At 32.0% G+C, this 22,500-nt stretch overlaps 1 protein-coding gene across 3 annotated transcripts in view; it reads right to left on the minus strand.

Moving 5' to 3' along the window:
- The window catches only part of LOC145241504 (uncharacterized), a 338,516-nt gene that overhangs the window by 45,486 nt on the left and 270,530 nt on the right, over positions 1 to 22,500 (minus strand). For all 3 annotated transcript variants that reach the window (XM_080104537.1, XM_080104547.1, XM_080104555.1), the window contains one exon: positions 6,451 to 6,607. In XM_080104537.1, the coding sequence (XP_079960663.1) occupies positions 6,451 to 6,607 (157 nt within the window). The remainder of the gene's footprint in view (positions 1 to 6,450; positions 6,608 to 22,500) is intronic.

Genomic DNA, 22,500 nt, shown 5'->3' on the forward strand with positions numbered 1-22,500 from the left:
CTTAACCGGTGTATTTTTAAAGATAGACACTTTTCATCAGAGGATAGATTATTTTTTAATTGTTCTATCTAGCATATTACGTATTTTATTATCTTGATATGTTCTAATTTAAGGATAATATTTATCGTAATTTTTGTTATTATTATATCTATCTATCTATCTATCTATCTATCTATATATATATATATATATATATATATATAGATTTATATGTACACATACATATATACATATATATACATATATATATGCATATAAAAACACTACATTTATATAAATATTTACCTATATATACATATATATATATAATTTTATTCTCATATGCCTAGACACACTGAACATAAAACATATATGCTATACATACATATATATATATATATATATATATATATATATATATATATGTATGTATATATATATAAATATGAAACAGCGAAACAGTACTGTATGTGGATGAATATATATATATTTATATATTACAGATAGATAGATAGATAGATATAGATATAGGTACATACGATTATATATATATATATATATATATATATATATATATATATATATATATATATAAATATGAAGCACTTGTGTACATTCACGTAACCCCCTCCCTCTTTCGAGGAAAAAAAAGAAAGAAGAACGCAATCTAGTAAAATAATGAACAGAAAAACAGGACAATAAAAATCTTAGAAAAAAAAATGGCTGACAAATTCAATTATGCTTATATTTCCCGCTTGATTTTTATATGTAACATTTATGACCTTTATCTACTTGTGTCCAAACATTGGAATGAGCTCTTCTACCCGGTCGTACGCATCACGCAATCGTTGGTTTGGGACTGACCAACTGACCGCCCATTCTGTTTATGGCCAATCAGCAACAAACATTCTCGTCGAACAACCGTTATTTTCAGACATCTGACAGGATAAAGCTAAAAAGAACCTTCCTGTCCCTAGAAATTCGTTTCTGTATCTGCCTTACCTCGTCTCCTCTAATGTTATATTTATGCGTAACAATGTCCGACAAGACCCATATAAATACTTTATACAGCTTATACATACACCAAGGCCCAATAACTAGTAAATAATAAAAATAACTGACGAGTAAAAATATCCGATCAGAGCGCACATATATCTGCTTTAATTGATTTTGATATTCAGAAAAAAATATGTGGTAAGTAATGTCAAAATATCTAAAAAATACAAAATGGCGCTTTTTTAACTGTAGCATAGAAACACAGACACACAATCTCTATTATATCTTTTTAAGATCTATTTTTATTATCATTATGTAAAAATTCATGTTGTTAGAGAACATTATGTGTAGATGTTCGACAGCACGCTAAACAATGAGTTTAAAGTAAAAAAACTTCAGAAATTAGTACACCTACAACACACACACATACACACGCACACACACACACACACACACACACACACAAAATACACACATTATATATATATATATATATATATATATATATATACATATATATATGAACAAATGATTAATAAAGCATGTTAAAAAACCTCTTGAAAAAGAGTTAAAAACATATTTAATTTTAAAAAAAAGGAAGCACAAGCTAAGTGGATAGTCCTTAATCCGCGGAGTTTCGAAGAAATACTCTCCTTCTCATCAGAGGGCAGGAATTAGCAAAATGCGGGATCGGATTTTGCATGTAAAAGTATTTAATGAAACTACAAGTAAGTCACAGATCTTACTTGGTTTAAAAAAAGGGTGAGGTAAGGGGAATAGGAGGTAAAAGAAAAAATGATAAAAAGATTTCACATGAATGGATAGTCCGGTGAAGGGTAAAAAAAGGGTAAAAACTTCCAATCCAACAGGTACCTGTTGGATTGGAAGTATTTCATTCGACCGTGTTTGGATTTTACCATTCTTGGATTTTTTACCCTTCACCGGACTATCCATTCATGTGAAATCTTTTTATCATTTTTTCTTTTACCTCCTATTCCCCTTACCTCATCACCAAACCGGAAGTGGCGAAGGTTTAAACTTAGGGTAGTCAATCGAAAAGAGGAATGACTTTCGAAAATATCTGTGAAAAAAGTGACCTCTCCTTGTAGAATAAGTCCCAGTTGAGGGTAAAGGAATTAATGTTTCTAGCCAATTTTTTCGATATTTGTAATCCGAAACGTGGAGCTTCAAAATGATACTGACCTCATGAAAATCCGTCGTCGCTGTCGAAGGATTAGGCAGACATACATAATACATACATACATACATGTAAACAGATAGGTGAGATTTATATTACAGATGAGAAATACCGATATATTTAACTATTCGTCTTGATTTCTTTCTTTATTTCCAGTCTATGATGAATGAACTTTCTGACTATTTCGTCTTTATAAATTGACCAATGGTATTTTATTTACTCTATGAAATGACAATTTTATTTGTTACTTAATCAGATCTCTGCAGGGAACATGAAACAACCAACGATCTATCTAGTCGTCTTGATTTCTTTCTCCATCTCCAGTCTTTAATGAATGAACTCACTGTTTATTTCTTATTTAGAGACTGACCAATGAGATTCAAATATTTCACGTTATCAGTGAACTCGAAATTTTATTCGCTACTTAATCTAACATAAAAAATAGTACATTTTTAGAATTAAAATAAGATCAGCTTGTTATCAAAATGCAACGAGCCTCTAAGAGTTTATATCGATTAGATTTCCCATGCCAATAGAAAAAAACACTTTCCAAGATGTCTACACATACACTGCATAACACCGTAAGACATTTACAGCAAGAACTCCTACTACTACTACTACTACATCGGAAAAAAAATTCCTTACTTCCTCTATGTGCCTAACGCCAAGAGAAATTTTAATGGATAGACTTTTTCACAAGAGTAACCTGTCATTGGAATACGTTGCCGCAAGACTGCTTCCCTGCAGATTACAACGCAGTCGTCTTCAAATCAAACGCCAACAAATAATTTCCTATAAACGTTCTTATAATTAAGTAAATGCAGTTCATTCGATTAATCATTTTTAATACTCCCATGATAGTACTGATCTTTCTCCAACTGACAATCATCAATCTTATTCATTCTTATTCTCGAGTGGCTTTTGGCTTCGATAAATAATGATCTGTTAGTGAAAAAAAAGACAGTGTATTTTTATATTCCAAAATAGTAGAATATTTTCATATTCCTTCTTGATGTCTTTGCCAAAAAACAACGTGATTTTTTCCGTGACGGGGCTATAGGAAAGGAACACTAGAAGCATCAAAATTCAAGATGGTTTTTACTTATAAATATATTTAAGGGAGAAAACGGCTTTTCACGCCAAAATAACTGCAGCTGTCAGATTTCATTTTCTTGAAATCCGTTCTCATGCGAAATGTTTGCGAAAGTGTTAAAAACGTCATAGATATTTTGGAAGGAAATTTAATTCAAAGTACTATTTAAAAAAAATCTGTGTCATGACAGGCTTAAAGAAAATCCCCCTACGCGAGTCGCTCGTAAGCAAAGCAATGAACCTACAACGTTTCAAATGACGTAAAACATAATTATTAATTTGTTTACTTATTGGAATACTCTCATTAACGATGCATCATAAGGAGACAGATTTTGAATTAGTGATGGGACGATGCCAATATTTTTCCCGAGAATTAATTTTCTCACTCCAAACCCTAGTAGAGAAATCTATTTTTATGTGAAGAGTGAAAAACTAAAACTTAGAAGGCCTTCAGAGCGCCACTAAAAGCAACAAATAGAATAAAGGATACCTCCAAAACACATTTGTCTCATTATCATTCTCATTTCCATTTCTTTGTGGAAAAACGATACTAGTCAAGAAACGTTAAATTAATTTCAGATTTAGCGTCTTTCTTTTAAAAAAATCGCTGTCTCATTTTCCCTGGGAATAATATTTAATTATGTATGGGGTTTAATTATTGATAACATTGAATGATACAAATGAGTATTTGACCCCCAAAGAATACATCTTTTCTTTTTTAAATTTTAGATGTTGCCCTTTTTGCCGAGGATACGCTAATTAAAAAAAATGTCAACTTTGTGGGTGTTTGTTGTATAATCTTAAAGTTTTAGCTGGATATACAAACACAGATACATTTTCCAAATGTAATGTGGTGTTGTCTTGTTAAACCCCAATCCACAGAAGGCGATCTAGTACAATATGTAAATATTAGATAGGTTAGAGGAATTCGAACCTTTGACTTGACAGCGCCAATTTTTGACTTATTAATCCAGGTTACGTTTCTCGGTGATTTCTACGTGTTTAATGTTGCTCCCGTGTATGGTGCGCTCAAGTAATCTGATCGTCTTCGGAGAATTCAACATTGCCAGCGTTCATCTCCGGTATCAGTCTTGAGTGATATCAGATATTCCTGTTTCTTTCTCGTAACGCTAAAAGGTTGATCATTTTTTATGTCCTGAGTAAATCAAAGGTTAGTCATTGAACAGAAAGGTCAGGTCCGGATGGAATTCATTGCACGGACTTTTCGCCGTTTTTCCTTATCAACGGAAATCATTTTTTTGTCGTTTGTTTGTAAGGTGAAATTAATATTAATATAGGATCATTATACATATATGAATGAGGGAAAACATAGAAAGTTCAATATATATATATATATATATATATATATATATATATATATATATATATATATATATTTATATGCAGTTTCAGTCACAAATGAGGCAAAAGACATAGAATAGGAAATAATTCCAACTTACTTGGTTTTTTTTGTACAAACATTTATTTCCTCATCGGTACAGCCGTAAAGTTACCCACGTATCTATTATGTTCTCCGTGTCTCTCACGAGATCGAACGTCATCTCGTCTTTCACGAGATCTTTCTCCCCACCGGTGACGTCAGTTCGAATGCATTTATATCTGCTTATTTGCGCTATGTCACACACACACACACACACATATATATATATTTCATGTGGTCTGGCAGAAGAAGAATAAAACAGGGGTGTGCCTGAGTCTCTTGTTTATAGTTTTAATAATTTTGTGATATTACTTGTTTACTTGTGTTATTTATTTATTTTTTATATCTATTTATTGTTTGTTCAGAAATACAAGAAAATTGCTCATCGCGTTGAGGACAAACTAAAAAAATTAAAAAAGGGAAAACAACGTACTTTTCAACGAAACCTTCCTAAATAACGAATTTATATATATATATATATATATATATATATATATATATATATATATATATATATATATATATATATATATATATATATACGTTTTATTTTTTATTACCGTATCTTTCTGTTAAGTTGCATTATTGTTTCAGCCACCCGGCCGTTTTGTTTTCGTTATATATATATATATATATATATATATATATATATATATATATATATATATATATATATATATGTGTGTGTATATGTATATGTATATGTATATGTATATATATATAAAATAAAAATTACAATTAAATTTACCAAAATGATCCAAGATGGTAAAACTAAAGTATATTATAAATATTAAAGAATTAATATTTATAAAGGAATCTCAACCAGATCTAAAAGCTCGATAAAACGAAATAGAAGATAGAGCTTACAATAAGAATAAATAGTTAATAAAACATGTTAAAAAACACTTTGAAAAAGGGTTAAAAACATATTTAATCTGGAAAGGAAACACTTAATAAGTGGATAGTCCTTAATCCGCGGAGTTTCGAAGAAATACTTTCCTTCTCATCAGAGGGTAGGAATTAGTAACATGCGGGATCGGATTTTGCATACAAAAGTATTTGATGAAACAACAAGTAAGTCAAAGATCTTACTTGATAACAAATCCATTCACGTGAAATCACCTTTTTCTTCACCCAATTCCCTCTGTTTCACTTTTTGTTATCAAGTAAGATCTTACTTAAGGATTATCCACTTATTAAGTGTTTCCTTTTCAGATTAAATATGTTTTTAACTCCTTTTCAAAGTGTTTTTAACATGTTTTATTAACTATTTGCTCTTATATATATATATATATATATATATATATATATATATATATATATATATGTGTGTGTGTGTGTGTGTGTGTGTGTGTGTGTGTTTGTGCGTCACTAGCAAGTCCCGTGTACCGGTTTTGCACAATAGAAATTTGACACAAAAGCAGAATAGATTTGGTAAACGACCGTCCCCGACAACAAATTAAAGTACGGTTGTTACTGGCGATTAGTGCTGATTTGAAACGATTACTTGCGGGTCCTGATAAGTTATGGCAGGTAAACCTTAAAATTTTCAATAAAAAGACAATCATTTTTCGCAATTGTTGTACGTCGACTTAGATTGTCGTACATGCGAAATTGAACAAGGAACTGATTTTCACAATTTATCGCTGATTGCTGAACACATTTGTAGCCGGAAGTGACATTTATCAGTCGTTATGCATTTAGACATAATTTTGTGATTATGTATGTATTATGCTGTTCTTACCTGTGAGTGACATTGGATCGTGTGCCGGATGTACGGAGAAGCCGAAGGAGAATGCCTGCGGTGCCGACATGAGTCCATGGCTGAGCGGGAAGGCTCGTGCCCGCTGGCTAATTAGATCCTCTTCGTACATGGCCGATGGGTAGGGATAAAATGTGGCCTGAGAAAATAAGAAAAAAATACAGACATTAGATAATATGTATCCATATTTCATCGCATGGATTAAAACAAAGGTAAAAAGTATTGGATTTGTTTTTCTAAACCGGAAAACCCATAAGATGTCCAAAATGAACATTTTTGACTCAGTCGATAAAATTGTTTTCAAATGCTTCCGGTTGAATACAACATGGCGACCTTCAAGTCTAATGTAAACAATTCCTGTTAAGCCGTCCTCCTGAATAATCAAATTCTACCAAATTTACACCATAAGTGACTACTACACCACCGACTTACATTCATCAACTCTTATCCTCTAGTGGCCTTTGGGCCTTAATAAGTTGTGAGTCCCAAGTAAAAATTAAAAGAATCAATATAAATGACTAGTTATACTCATCAACGTTGCCTGGGAATCGTTTTGCTTTGATTTCTGTTTCACTTTTTTTTCTTTAAACTATACCGTTAATAAATTTTTTCCAAATTATTATTATTATTTTTAATAAAAATCTTGTAAATTAAATTTAATTATTAAATATTGTATGCGCAAGTGCGCGTGTGTGGATCCATTATGTATTTAATTAATAATTATGTATTGAGTTCTAATCTGTTGTTTATTTGTGGGTTGAGTCTAACTATAATTCTAAGATTTTTTTTTTTTTTTTTACACAGTGATCACCACTTATCAAGGCCCGGAAGCCACTCAGGGATAAGGGTTATTGCAAGTACATTACGTTAGTGTGGAGATTTGATGGAGTGTTTACTTAAGGGGGCGGTTCATTAGGAATTTGTTAACATTAGACTTGAAGACATCCAAGATTACCAACATTACTCTCTTAAGTCTAAGATTGCCAACATTACTTTCAGTAGGTTCGATACTCATTTATTTTTGACGGTTTCGCACCTAATCCCTTCACCCAACATTTACATTTAATGTGTTCATTTGAAAAAACACACACACACACACATGTTCATTTGAAATAAATTCAATAATGTCATATACGCAATCAAAAACACACTCCGTTCACAATTAATTCATTTTATTTGAAAAACTGTCTACATCAAATGTATAAATCTGTTCAATGTTACATCATTGGTCATTAAAAAATGTAAGAAAAAAACACACACACAACTATATCTAATGACGAATTAATGCATTGTGCCAATCTCTAAAAGAGTCATTATTATTTATATCATTTTGATTATATGTTCTCATCTTGTTTGGTCAAGATCAAAGTATAGTATCTGTTCTTCAGATGCTGCACTTCCATTTCTTGTTCTCTTTCGGTGGAGGAGAAATCCTTCACGGCTGAGACAATTTTTTATTTTTGTACCTTTTCTCCACGTTAAAAAACGACCCTGGTGTCTAACTCTGTCCCGTGGGGAGGCATAGTAAATAGGTACTCTCACAACATTTTGGTCGATGTAACTTCCGACCTTCTTTTTTGTCCCGTGACGTAACGGATTAAGTACTAAATAAAAATTCAGTTCTAAGTTACAACTCTCTGGAGGTTAAGATTCAATGCTCAGTGCGACTGATAGTAAAAATACAATTGCGAATTACTTAAGACATTTACTCGGCCATGGCTGACGGAACGAGAAAACACTGTATCCGTTCCGTGTGAAATTCCGTGCAGATTCCCGAGTTCGAGAGAAAGATTCCCGAGTTCAACAGAAAACTCCCTGAGTTCGATAAGATATAACTGAAGAAGGTCGGAGGTTACATCGAGCGACACGTTTTGAGAATAACACTCAATAAATAAGCAGCAGTCGGAATGATACAAATAATATAAATTGTTAAAAATTCAGAAACGTTCTTTGTTATTGTCAATTTTTTAAAAACAAACTATAACACTCTTTATTAACTTATGGTTTTTTGGTTTAGTACTATGCTAGTCGGCCGCGCCGATGATGTCAGCAAATGTTTTTGATCGTTCACTAAAATAGTACCGCAGCGATTAGTCAACATCACTAGAACAAATGTGCGCATGCGTTTCAGAGAAGTCAACCATGACTTCATAAACGTTGCCATAAACGGTGCAAGGGGCAAAACACCAGAGGGCAAAAACATTTTTCGGAGAATGCTAATCAGCATTTGCGATCTTTGAAAATGATGAGGGTAGAGGACAGAGGGTATGCCCTGGAGTGGTGGCAAGGGAATCGCATACAAAAAGGCACGTGTGTGTGGGAAATTGGAGAGGAGACTGACAACAAGAACAGAGACCACGAAAATAAACACTTTTTTAAAAATAAAAAAAGTTAAACAAAACGTGTCATTTTGTGTGTCAGGAAGATTTTCAACTATCGTTGGTTATAAAAATGCTTGTGACACAGCCTTCTATTCTGGTATTCTGCTTCTTGCCTATTTTTCTCAGAATAGTTGAAATATACAGTTGATCTGGAAGTTGATCTGGAAGTTGATCTGGAAGTTGATCTGGAAATTGATCTAGAAGTTTATCTGGATTCTATTATAGATTGGGGTAAGAATTGGCTTCGTTTAATCCTGTTAATACTCAGTTATTGTCCTTCAATCGCAGGCGAACTCTTTTTTTTCTAAAATTCTTGTGGATGGCTTTGCTTTCGATGAGAAATCGACTCTAAAATTTCTTGGTCTTTCTTTCTCATCAAATCTTTCTTGGAGTCCATAAATTAAATCCATTTCTCTTTCTGCTTCTCGTAAAATCAGTTGCCTCTATCGCTCTAAACACTTTCTGACACCAGAGGCTATTTATGAATATATAAATCTACTATTAAACATGTAGTAAGTACTGTTTTCATATTTGGGATATTGAATCTCTGCTTCATTTGAAGGTTCTTGATAAATTGCAAAAACGTATCTGCAATTTGATTGGCCCCAGACTTTCTTTTTCACTGCAACCCCTCTTTCTCTCACAGACGTGATGTTGCTAGTCCCAGTCTTTAAATACTTATTATGGCAGGTATTCCCCAGAATTATCTGATCTATTCTGCTTCCTTTATTCCAGCACTTTTGACTCGTTGGTTGAGAAGTCCCCATCAATTAACTGTATTGTAATGCATTACCTCATTGTAATACAGCTTTCTATTTACCAAATACTGACAGTTTTTGGAACTGTCTTTCTGCTAACTGTTTTCTTTCTATCTACAGCTTTGGTCTTTTCAAGACAAGGGTCAATAAACATTTCCTGTCTTTGCAATAATCAGTTTTCGTTCTTGTTATCTTCTTATATGAATTGCATTCATACCTTGTCTCGACCGATTTCAAAAAAAAAAAAAAAAAAAAAAGAAAAAAAGACACCCATATATGGAAATATTTATAAAGTACGTGGAATTCTGTTGTGTTTGCTTTTTTGTGTGTGAAATTGCGAGGTATGGAAAAACTGCAGAATAACATTTTTTAAAATTAATGCTTGCATATAATTTATAAACATAATTTATGAAGTTTATGAGATGAGGATCGATAATTTATATTATTTGCATTATTTGAACAGCCGTTTTCTTTTTAGTTGTCATATTCACAAGGTTTAGACCGATATCATCTCCGACCTTCTTCGGGTGCGTTTTCTCAAGCTTGGGACTCTTGATATAAAACTCGAGAATCTACACGGAATTTTGACTGAACCTTTTTTTGATCCACGAGGATAGATTATTCTGATTAGAATGTCAGACAATGTGAATGACATCGCGGACATAAGCTCAGTTGCTCAGAATGGCACGGAACCAAAGTAAATGTAAATGGCGACGATTCGTGAAGAGTGCTACGGGTGATCAGTAGTGACCATTTCGTCAAAGATATATATATATATATATATATATATATATATATATATATATATATATATATATATATATATATATATATATATATATATATATATATATATATAGAGAGAGAGAGAGAGAGAGAGAGAGAGAGAGAGAGAGAGAGAGACGTAATTCGACCAAACTGGGATTCTTATCTCAAGAACATGAACCAATCGATTTTAATTTTTGGTGTTTGTGTTTTCGATACAAACCTTTGCAAAATTAAACAAGCTTTTTATTTTTCCCAGACGAACGGGTTTTGGAGGAATTAAATAATTTTTTGATAAAGTTACTTTTCGTTGTCAGTTTTTGGAGTGTGTGTGAGGTGGGGGAGGGGAGAGCAATTACTATAAAAATATACTATAAAAAAACCAAACAAACAAAAGAAATATTTCCAATTTTCTTTTAACTTAAGGGAACATTTTTTCTTTTTATGTTTGATTCGTATTTGTTTTTAAATATTACCCCTAAGTCTGAAAACGAACCTTGTCTATTTTTACATTTTTTAGAAAACAAAAACAAAACAAAAAACAAACAAACAAAAAAAAAACAGCAGAATGCATTTGTCATACCTTTATGTGGCGTGCCTTAATTTGTCGTGCTATAATTTGTCGTGCCTAAATATCGCACAAATAGAGAATCAGCAAAAGCAGTTGTCGTACATTTGTCGTGCCATAATGTGTCGTACATAAATAATAAAGTCAAATAAAGGTGCACAACATTGTTACCTAACGTGTTGCAAAAATACAAATTAAAGAAAACGACCAATATCCAACTCAACATGCATTAAAAGGAGTTCACAAAAGCGAAATCTCCTTTCTTCTCCGTCGCCATTATTCTTCAACAATCTCCCAGTGTCGGCATTCACCGTTCGCAAACCGACTTAATATCCTTTTAACAATGAAGGTCAATTCTTCTTCAAGTGTTTCGGTCGCATTTTTTATACCCCCGGCGTCTATTAATGGTGACTGGCTAACCTTTAACTAATTTCATCAACTCGAGAGGTTTCCCCGAGTTGTCAGTTTTAGGAGCGTTTATTAGCTCGAATGGCGATCGAACGAAATAGAGCGATGAATTAATCAACCGTAAACTTTTCTACTCTTTCATGGCCGCCATCTTTATTTTTTTTCCTTCTCGCAAAACTGGTTTATTATTAGAACAAAACATAAGGCAGACGACAACTGTTCAACAACAGCCAACAAACAAAGATAGTTAATGTTTGTCTATTTATTTTCTTTTATTTTTTAAATAAGAAGTTATCATTACTTGCATTGTTTTGCTTTGGATTAGTATCTTCATCGACATTCATATTTATACATGTCGGTAAAAACACCATGAAAAAAAAAAGAAAGAAAAAAAGCAAACAAGAAAAAAAAAGCAAAAAAAAAAAAAAAAAAAGCAACAAAAATCACGTAATTCCATTTCAACATCAAAGGAAAAAATCTACTATTAAATTTAGTACTAGCTATATGAATTAAATATCGGTGTTATAGAAAAGAAGTAAAATGATCGGTCATAGTCGAAGGCAACCAGAAGGCTGTCTCTTGATTAGCTATTGCACCAAGGTGTAGAACAAAGCACCATTTCTTTCCCAGAACTACTACACTTACCCTTCATTCTCATGGGTGTTTAGCAAAAGGACATTTTTTCTTTCATATTTTTGTCATATAATTTTGCGCGCTCACGAAATATATATATATATATATATATATATATATATATATATATATATATATATATATATATATAGAGAGAGAGAGAGAGAGAGAGAGAGAGAGAGAGAGAAAGAGAGAGAGAGAGAGAGGGTAAATATCTTTAAAAAATCTCTCCTGTTATCCATAACTCCGGCCAACGCCTTGTAGCCCTACTAGTACGTATAAGTGACCGAAAATAAGCCAATTTATGTAATTTTTTCATGCATTACATAAATAATATGCGAAAAATGGTGTGTATCTTCAGGAGGGTTCAACTGCAAAAAAAAAAAAAATGTATGTGGATAGTGAAACTGTGTTTACCGAATCGTCTGTTAGGAGGAGCTGACAGATGAAACAAGGAGATAAACAAATTAATATTGGTTCACAAAAAGAATTGAATTCGAGGCGAGGAAGATGGAAGGAGATAATGCCAGTTGCAGGGGAGAGAGTTACATTGAGTAACAGAGACAGTTTTGAGTAAAATAGATGGCGACTTGAGAGTGGGAGTCGAGGTGAGGCCTCGGATGCTTAAAGACTGCCGCCTTAGGAATAATTTAGTGTGTAAGTAAACGAACTGAAGGCGTGCGCGCGTGTGCGTAATCATAAGATTTAGGGTGCTTTCTTTATATGCGTGCCACCACATTTTGTTTGACTGTGTGGCCGCAGACAAACACATGCATAGAAACTCCTACACTCTATATCCTTTTCTACCTCTCCATTGCATATGAACGCCCCGGAAATTACACAAAGAGATAGATAGATAGAGAGAGAGAGAGAGAGAGAGAGAGAGGGAGAGAGAGAGAGAGAGAGAGAGAGAGAGAGAGAGAGAGAGAACACTAACTATACTTCCACAAGCATCCGAGAGATGCTTATCATTACTCAAATTACAACGAAGACCAACAATCGTTGCTAGAGAGAAATCAAGGGTGAACGTCTGTTACATTAAAGCAAAATGAGTTACAAGGTTTATCAAAAGGGGTGGCGCGTGCTAGAAATACGTAAAAACTTATTTTCACTCAGACTTAAGAGAACACAACTACTGACAGTAAGAAATCACTGACAATGACTTGCATGAAAACGCCTAATAATAATCATTCTGATTTCGTTTATCAACGTCTCTCTGGAAATGGATGAGATTCATTTCCAGAGGATTTCACTCAATCCCGGCTCCAAACCAGGAGCTTCAAAGATCAAGGGGTTTTCTAAGGATGTTGGTGGTACCTACAATTGCAGAGGTCTGGAGGCCACCTAAAACATCGGGGATTTGTAGTTTTTTCAATTGTCCTTCCAGACGAATTGACACTACTCCTAGTGTACCAACTACAACCAGGATTATTTGTGTTTTAACCCCGTGTCTTATCTCCAAGGCCAATGGAGCATAATTGCCCCACTTCTCGTCCTCCTTCTCTCTCACATTCCTATCCCAGGGTATTGAAAAGTTTACAATCTGTCAGTTTTTTAGACTTTATAAATGACGACCAACTCTGAACGATTATGTTCCAATTGCTTGGTCGTTCTGACACTTTTGTCCCACCATACCTCTACCTTGCCATCGTCACTTGTTCTCGCTTCATCAAGCATCTCCTCAAACCATTTTCCAAAACACTTCACCCCAACCTTCTTACACACCTCCCAATATATCCGGAGTCCCATGCGATCGTGTCTTTTACGGTACTCTCTCTCTGGGCCAGTCCACTATACCTTGCTACAATGTGCGCAATTGACTCTGAGGTCTTACCACAAATCTAGCATTCTGCACCAACTTCCTCTTCTAGAACCACTTTTTTTTAACAATCGTGTATAATTAATATCGTGTACATTATTATTATTATTATTATTATTATTATTATTAATAATAATAATAACTAACCTAAGCAATTGAAATCTAATTAAAGGAATAAACACGTGGGTAGTGTCACTAATACTGGGTTGTTTATACGCTGGATCAAAGAAAAACTAAGGAATCCCGATCAAAGGACCAGGAAACTCATGATGATGCACAATACACTACTACTAAGGATGATACTGACCTACTATATGTGAAAAGGAAAGACGGAGAAAGAGTGCTGGCTAGTATAGAAGACTGTGTAAAAAACAAAACAAAAAAAAAGGATTAAAAAAATACATAATTCAGAACACCGAAAGAATATCACAGCAGACAAGGAAGAAACAAACAAAATAGAAAAAGAGACGAGGAATAAGACAAGGAGAGAAAAATGGGAAGAGAAACAGCTACATGGACGATTCATAAGGATCACAAAAGAAGAGGCAAACAAAAATACTTGGAAATGGTTACAAAAAGGAAACCTTAACAGGGAAACTGAATCACTAATAACAACTGCACAAGATAACGCAATTAGAACCAACCACATCAAAGCAAGGATCGACAAGAAAAAAGTAAACAGCAAATGCAGACTCTGCAAATAAAGAGAGGAAACAATAAACCACACCATACGTGAATGCAGCAAACTAGCCTAAAATGATATAAAAATAGACACGATCAAGTGGGTAAGGCAGTACATTGGCAATTATGCAAACAATTGCATCTTGAACACACAGACAAATGGTACAAGCAAAAACCGGCAGCAGTACTTGAAAATGAAAATCACAAGATCCTATAGGACATGGATATACAAACGGATAAACCCATCCAAGCACGAAGACTGGATGTCATAATAGTTTACAAGAAGGAAAAGTCCTGCCAGATTGTAGATTTTGCCAGTCCAGCAGACCACAGAGTGAAGATCAAGGAGACTGAGAAGCGGAGCAAATACATGGAATTATCCAAAGAGTTCAAAGGGATCTGGAAAATGAAGAAAGTCAAGATAACACCGCTAATAGTAGGAGCACTAGGAACGACACCGAAAATCTTTGAAAAAAGAATTGGAGAGATTGGAATCAGAGAGATCGCAGAGATGATACAGCGACTTTTAATAATGAAAACTGCAGAAATATTAAGGAAAACCTGCATCACACATAAAATGCACACAAATTGGACACAGAAACGGCCACACAAAGAACATCATACGGAATTATGAAAACCGAAACTGTATAATTGAAAAATACCGCACACAATTTTTTTGTGAGTGTCACCAGAGACGGGCAACCCACCAAATAACCAGGATCAAGGAGGATGGAAAGACCGAGGAGATAAATCACTAGCCAGACCTCCGCTGGGCGAGTACAAAGAGGAATGGGACCGTGGCAAGCCTTATTGTCACCCAAATTCCAGTGAAGACCAATGTTCGCCGCCAACGAGAAATCAATGGTAAGCGGCTGTTACGATAACGCAAATTCTTTTGCAAAGGTTATCGAAACTGGTGGAGAGTACAGGAAATCTGAAGAGATTTGTTGTCACTCAGACACCAGGGAATGCCACAGGTTGTTCTCAAAGAGCATTCTTTGATGACGGCTTATGTGACTACTCCCAGTGAGTAAACAACAACAACAACAACAACAACAACAACAACAAGAATAATAATAAGAAGAACAAAAGAAGAAGAAGAAGAAGAAGAAGAAGAAGAAGAAGAAGAAAAGAAGAAGAAAACAGAAGGAGGTAGTGGTCATATACAAATAGAGACCTATCATATAAATTTTAGCTAAGTAAAGAGAATATCTTAAAATATATACCTCAGTTTATGTATTTTCAATTGAAGTACAAAATTGACTAAATAGCCGTTGTGACCCAACGGGTCATGGGTACGTACACACAAATATATATATATATATATATATATGTATAATAAAAATCTTGATATTGAAAATATTCAAATTTTCAAAAACCTTTATAAACCTGTAAGGAAGGTAAACAAAATTTTAAATATTCGACAAGGGGTACAAATAGAACAAGAAAAACCCTATATATATATATATATATATATATATATATATATATATATATATATATATATATATGTGTGTGTGTGTGTGTGCGTGTGTGTGTGTGTATACATGTGTTTGTGTGTGTGTCCGGCAAGTTTCTTTTATTGATTCTGTGTATACTTTCCCATCTACACCCCTGCCCCCATCTCTGCAGTCTCTTTTATCGACCTGATCTGATGATCTCTCGTTTTTGTGGTTATTGGATCAGCTGAGATCAATCCGTTAACCCTGCCAGTCAATCGACGCGGTTAATCGATCCGCAAATCTTAAAATCCGATTTAAAAAAAACAAAAAAAACAATGATTCTCTTTATCTTTTTAATTAAAAATTTTTTTTTTTTGCTCATTGTACAGCATCAACACATTTTGACATCTGGTAAGGACGTCTGGCACCCCTTCCCAAAAAACACGATTGTCTGTTTTGCACATCAAACAATCCCAATGTTACTCTTTTGTCTATTTGCCTCTATATTAATCAAATTATTAGACCTAGTACCGTCTGTTTCTGGTTTTCTCGCTCATATATAACTTTGATAAATGCACTTTGAATACATTTTCTAACTATTTGGTTGGTTGTTTTTGTTTTACGGCATATCAACCTTTTCATGCCGAATCCAAAGATATTGAAGAAAATTTTTTTAATAGAATATATTTGTTGCTTCCAAGTCGGTTTCTATTTAACCCATAGTTGGGACCCTAGCATGTACTACCAGTCCGGGTCAGAGTGGACCTGGGAGCAGTGGCAATTAAAGGGTGGCATCACACTCCCCAAAGCCTCCAAGCTGGGGCCTCACCACTGGATATAGTTTAAGGTCATATCCAGGATCTTTCCAACTATTAATCCAATATTTATTGTAATAATCATAATTAAAAATAAAAAACTAAAAAAAAAGCACTGCTGTTGTATTTGAATTATTTTCTATAAGAACTTCTGGAGTAACATTCTCTCTCTCTCTCTCTCTCTCTCTCTCTCTATCTATCTCTCTCTCTCTCTCTCTCTCTCTCTCTCTCTATATATATATATATATTTAAAATTTTATTCTGTTTAAATAATAAATAAATAAAAAATACGCCCCAATAAAAAATGGGCGACTTTCTAAGAAAAACACCGGATCTCCGAGGCGAAGACGTTAACTTAAATATCGTTTAAAAAATCAACAACAAAAACTACGTAAACAGATAAACAATAAAAAATCAGGCAGTAAATTCTCTATGGCATCATAGCGTAATGGGTTAGGGCGCTTGACTGAAATACGTAAGGTCCGGGGTTCGACTCCTAACAACAGTCAAGCTACGCTGAAGAGGAGTAGGCCTCGCGTGTCCGTAGATTACTGTTTTGAAAAATAATAAATATTTTATATATATATATATATATATATATATATATATATATATATATATATATATATATATATATATCAGAAGTAAACATACAAAACAAAGATGCAGTTAGATCACACTTATTTTATTTTAATATAATTCATCTTACACGTGTTTCGTTGAATGGTAGAAATTCATCAAACGACTCATCAGTAACAGATTTATATTTCTCTGAAAAAAAAAACAAGAACAAAGAAAATTTTTTCCTTGTTTAAAAAGGATAAAGATTAGTAGAAGGAAATAGAAATCCTTTAAACCATAAGGGTATATAACAATATATATATATATATATATATATATATATATATATATATATATATATATATATATATATTGTTATATAATCCAAATTATGATTAGTCGAGATTTGAAGACTGCAAATAAAGGGGAGATACTTATTTTCCTTCTCAACACTTTATTTTGAACATTTTTTTAAGCGATGGACTTTTTTTTTACTAAAAACACAATAGCAGTTGTTCTACTTGATGAATTTTCGTAATTTTTGGGATGTTAATATTTAGTAATATTATATTACTTTATATTATTATATATATAATAATATACAGTACTATATATATATATATATATATAATAATAATAGTACTATTATTCTATTATATTGTATACTATAGTATTATATTACTTTATAATACAGAATAGTTATCAAAGCCCGCATTAAGAATGTGTTTCTAAATAAGAACGTTATTTTATTGCGGTACAATCAGTGTATAAGTACTTAATGAAAATTTCACCGAAAATTTTTTTTTTAATTATATAATAATATAACACGTTTAAATCCTTTTTGAAAGTCTGGTCCATATTTCGATGAAGAAACTCTAAAACATCATATGCAAATACATTTTTAAAAATAAAATTATATATATATATATATATATATATAAATATATATATATATATATTTTTTTTTATATTTATATATATATAGTTAGCTTCAGTGAACACAGAGTATTACAGTTTTTTTCGACAGACTGAGAAGAATCGTCCGGCCTGCTACATTAGATAATCTGTAATACCATATTTTATATATATATATATATATATATATATATATATATATATATATATATATATATATATATGTATATATATATGTATATATATATATATATATATATATATATATATATATATATATATATATATATTAAACTGTATCTTGACGAAAATTTTCCATACTAAAATAGACCATTAATATAAGCAAGATTAAAATTATGCCAAAAAAGAAAGAATTACATTTTTTTATTACGTAATGAAAAGCTCAAAAGGAATATTCTACTAGAGTTTCCTTATTCGTTGGAGTTTGGTCTTCATTCTCCAAATCCTTTCTAAATCACTTTTTTGAACAATGCAATTTCAATTTTTATGCTAATCCGCAATTCTATATTTTTACTTTGTTATTTCCTTTAAAAAATAACATATTTTAATAACTGCAAAACATAAAAATCTTTCATTATATTCCTGTTTTGTTTGACCAATTATTAATGTGCTTATTTTCTTCTTTCTCATGTTTTATTTTTATTTCGACATTACTCCAAGCCGAGATCGAACCTACAATCATTTAGCTTAAGCTCGGCGAGTCTAATCATTTGTCTATGTGTCGGGTACCGACTATCGCCAATTAATATCTCAATGGGTTTATAAACATTTTCAGCCACTAGACGGTGCTCATTTTTTTGAAAATTTATTCATATAAAGCTTTTTATTAGGCTAACCTATTATACAAATTTAAAACAAAATGACGAGTGTGCTCGCTTGAAGGAATAAAAGTCCAATATATTTATTTAAAGAGACACATACTGTATATTTTGAACGAACCCCAAGTTTCATAGGCGTAAATTCTTTTAGATCTAAGCAGAAAAGCTTTTAATTATCTGCGTTTGGTCAGACTTTAGAAGGCTACAAAAAAAAAAAAATTAAAAAAAAAATAAAACAAAAAAACAAACAAAAAAATAAAACAAAAAAAAAAAACAACAACAAAAAAACAAACAAACAACAACAACAACAACAACAACAACAACAACAACCAATTATGTCATTATTTATGGAAGGACTGTTTCGCTATATCAGAGTTCTTCTGATGAACTGTGATGACTATATAAACAACCAGCACATAAGCAATATTTCCAAACATCATGTAAATAAGGATGCTTTATCTCAAAATTATAATCTAAATGGATTCTTTACTTAACTGTTTTGGTGCTTGTTTGAAATAAGGACGAAAATCAAACATCGAACAATTGAATTTCAACTAAAAGCAATTTTATCTATTCAATTATCATGTCGAAATTAGGAACATACTACATTATTACATAAACATTTACTTTCACGATCCAATGGTTCGCCATTATTATTTGGACATCCCCAGATTTCATACAGTTACCTCCCCTGCTATCATAAAAACCCTTCTGGTTATTATTTAAGTAAAACTTGAAACTTTTTCGAACGCAATTTTCATTAATAATTAATTTTCTATTCACTCATTTTTCGTAATGTTTAGATGTTACCAATTTCGAAAGGAAAATTAAGTAGATAATATTGCTTTTAGCTGAAATTCATTTTTTTTATTTCGATTTTTGGTATTATTCCGAACAAGAAGTCTTTTCTACGACCCTATAAATATAAATACGCATGAAGACAACGATAAAAAAGTCTGCAAACAGATTGATCGATAGACAGACTGAGATACATCAATCAAACGATAGATCTTAAAAGGCTGAAGGATTTGATTCAAAAACAAATTTTGTTTTGATCACGGGTTCATTTTTGCCTCGATTAACTCTCTTTCCTCAAAAAAAAAAAAAAAAAAAAAAGAATTTCATAAAAAAAATCTACTCTCCTCTTTCCTCGAAAAAATGTTTAGAAAAAAAAAATCAGAGATTCTTACAATTGGTCGGTGCGTTAATTGCCTTCTTTACTTAAAAATATTTTTCACATATTTTTTGCTTTTTGTTGTTGTTGTTGAGAACGGATACGGTCTTTTTTGTATGTCTTTTACGTGTCTTGGGTTTATCGCTATTATTAATCAATTCAGATTTCCCCACTCTCCGTCTGGTTTAAGAGATTTTTAAAAATTATTTTCTCTCTCTCTTCCCCTCTTTTTTTTTTCTCTCTCTCTCTCTCTAAATAATTATATATATATATATATATATATATAATTATATGCATCGATTCATCAATATATATATATAATTATATGCATCGATTCATCATTCAAAGTATATTTCGATTAAGAAAACGGTTTATCAATTCATCTCCATATTTTATAGGATTTCGGGGGTTCGCAAAAGCTTGTATTAAAAGGATACTTCCATCACATAAATACGCACGCCCCCTTATATATATATATATATATATATATATATATATATATATATATATATATATATATATATGTGTGTGTGTGTGTGTGTGTATATACTAGCAAAAGCAACCGTCGTTGACTGGGTTCAAAAACAGACTCTGATTTATGAAAGTATGATAGGTTATGAAAAGGAAGGGTTGTAAAGAGATAGCTTCGAATTTGGGGGTATCAAAACCAAAGCAAAATATGATGAAAGTAAAAATAAAATAGATAAACTCCATAATTTATTATACCATACCTGTTCACACTGAAACACTTATCACAATATTCTGTGGATCTGTATTAAAAAAAACCTTGTTAAACTTCGTGACATATTTCCATTCTATGGAGGCTAGGCGCGAACGCAGACCTCACAATTTTATTATACCATCCCTATTTAAGTTAAAACATACTCATCAAAGTATTTTTATGTACTTCTATATCAAAAACACTTGTAAACGTTTTTTTTTAATTTTAAATTTTTTTATTTCCATACTTTGTGGACCAGGCGCGAACGCAGACCCCACAATTTTAATGAACCACCGTTCTGCCAGATCAAACATACCCATTCCTGTATCTCGATACATCTTCTATCATTATATGTAATCAGTTTTTTAAAATAGTCAACCATATAGGAGCCTATTCGTGACCACACACGCACACACACACACACACACACACACATTTAGCTTTATATATATATATATATATATATATATATATATATATATATATATATATATATATATATATATATATATATATATATCCGCGGATTAAGGACTATCCACTTATCTTGTGCTTCCTTTTTTAAAATTAAATATGTTTTTAACTCTTTTTCAAGATGTCTTTTAATATGTTTTATTAATCATTTGTTCATATATATATATATATATATATATATATATATATATATATATATATATATATATATATATATATATATATATTCTAGTCTATGTAAGTACAGATGGTGTCTCCACGCGAATTTTTAATTGCTTTTTCGATCTTCATATGTCTCCATTCCTTTTATCAACATTTTTTAAAAACAAATCTTTTTTTCATTTCAAGAAAAAAAAACTTCCTTTCTAACTGTTTTCTAAGGAATATAAATGTATGTCTGATGAGTTGTTATTAGCAGCGGTATTTATCCAACTTTGTGTGTGTGGAGATTCATTATTGGTGGGTAGGTTTCTTGTGAGAAAAGATTTCCTAATATAGCCATGTTTACAATTTTTGTCTTGAAAAAAAAAAAAAAAGAAAAGAAGTTAGAAGTAGCATTTGCAATACAAAAACTGTTAGCGCTATGGTGTTCTTGCAAAAAAAAAAAACGTCTACTTTTTGATGCAGCGTTTCTTACAGATAGTTATAAAATAGCAAATACCTTTGACTAATCGAAACGAATTCGTATTTATTTAATTAAATAAAAGTAATTGTTTAAATTGTTAAACCCTTTTCACACAAGTCCTTCAATTGGAATATCTAATTATACATAAATAAAATAAGTTCACATATATTGAACTAAAAATCAATACTTTTCAAAAGTGTTCAATGCATATTATAAGTGACATTATAGAAGCATCAGAAAAACCCTCGTCGATATTAATCGTGTCGTCGGGGATTCAGCATTGAACACCTGACGAGACGAGTAATACAGTCGCAACGTTGATCAATCCGCGTAGAGTTGTTGACCATCCCAATACCTTTTCCCACGCTGTGTTTTCCGATTATCTTCTTAATATGAAACATTCCAATAGATTTTGTTTTTATTAGTTTTCCTTTTTCTTATCTTTCATTGTCG

Source organism: Euprymna scolopes, chromosome 2 (assembly GCF_053919585.1).
Source record: "Euprymna scolopes isolate OS-2025 chromosome 2, ASM5391958v1, whole genome shotgun sequence".
NCBI lineage: Eukaryota > Metazoa > Mollusca > Cephalopoda > Sepiida > Sepiolidae > Euprymna > Euprymna scolopes.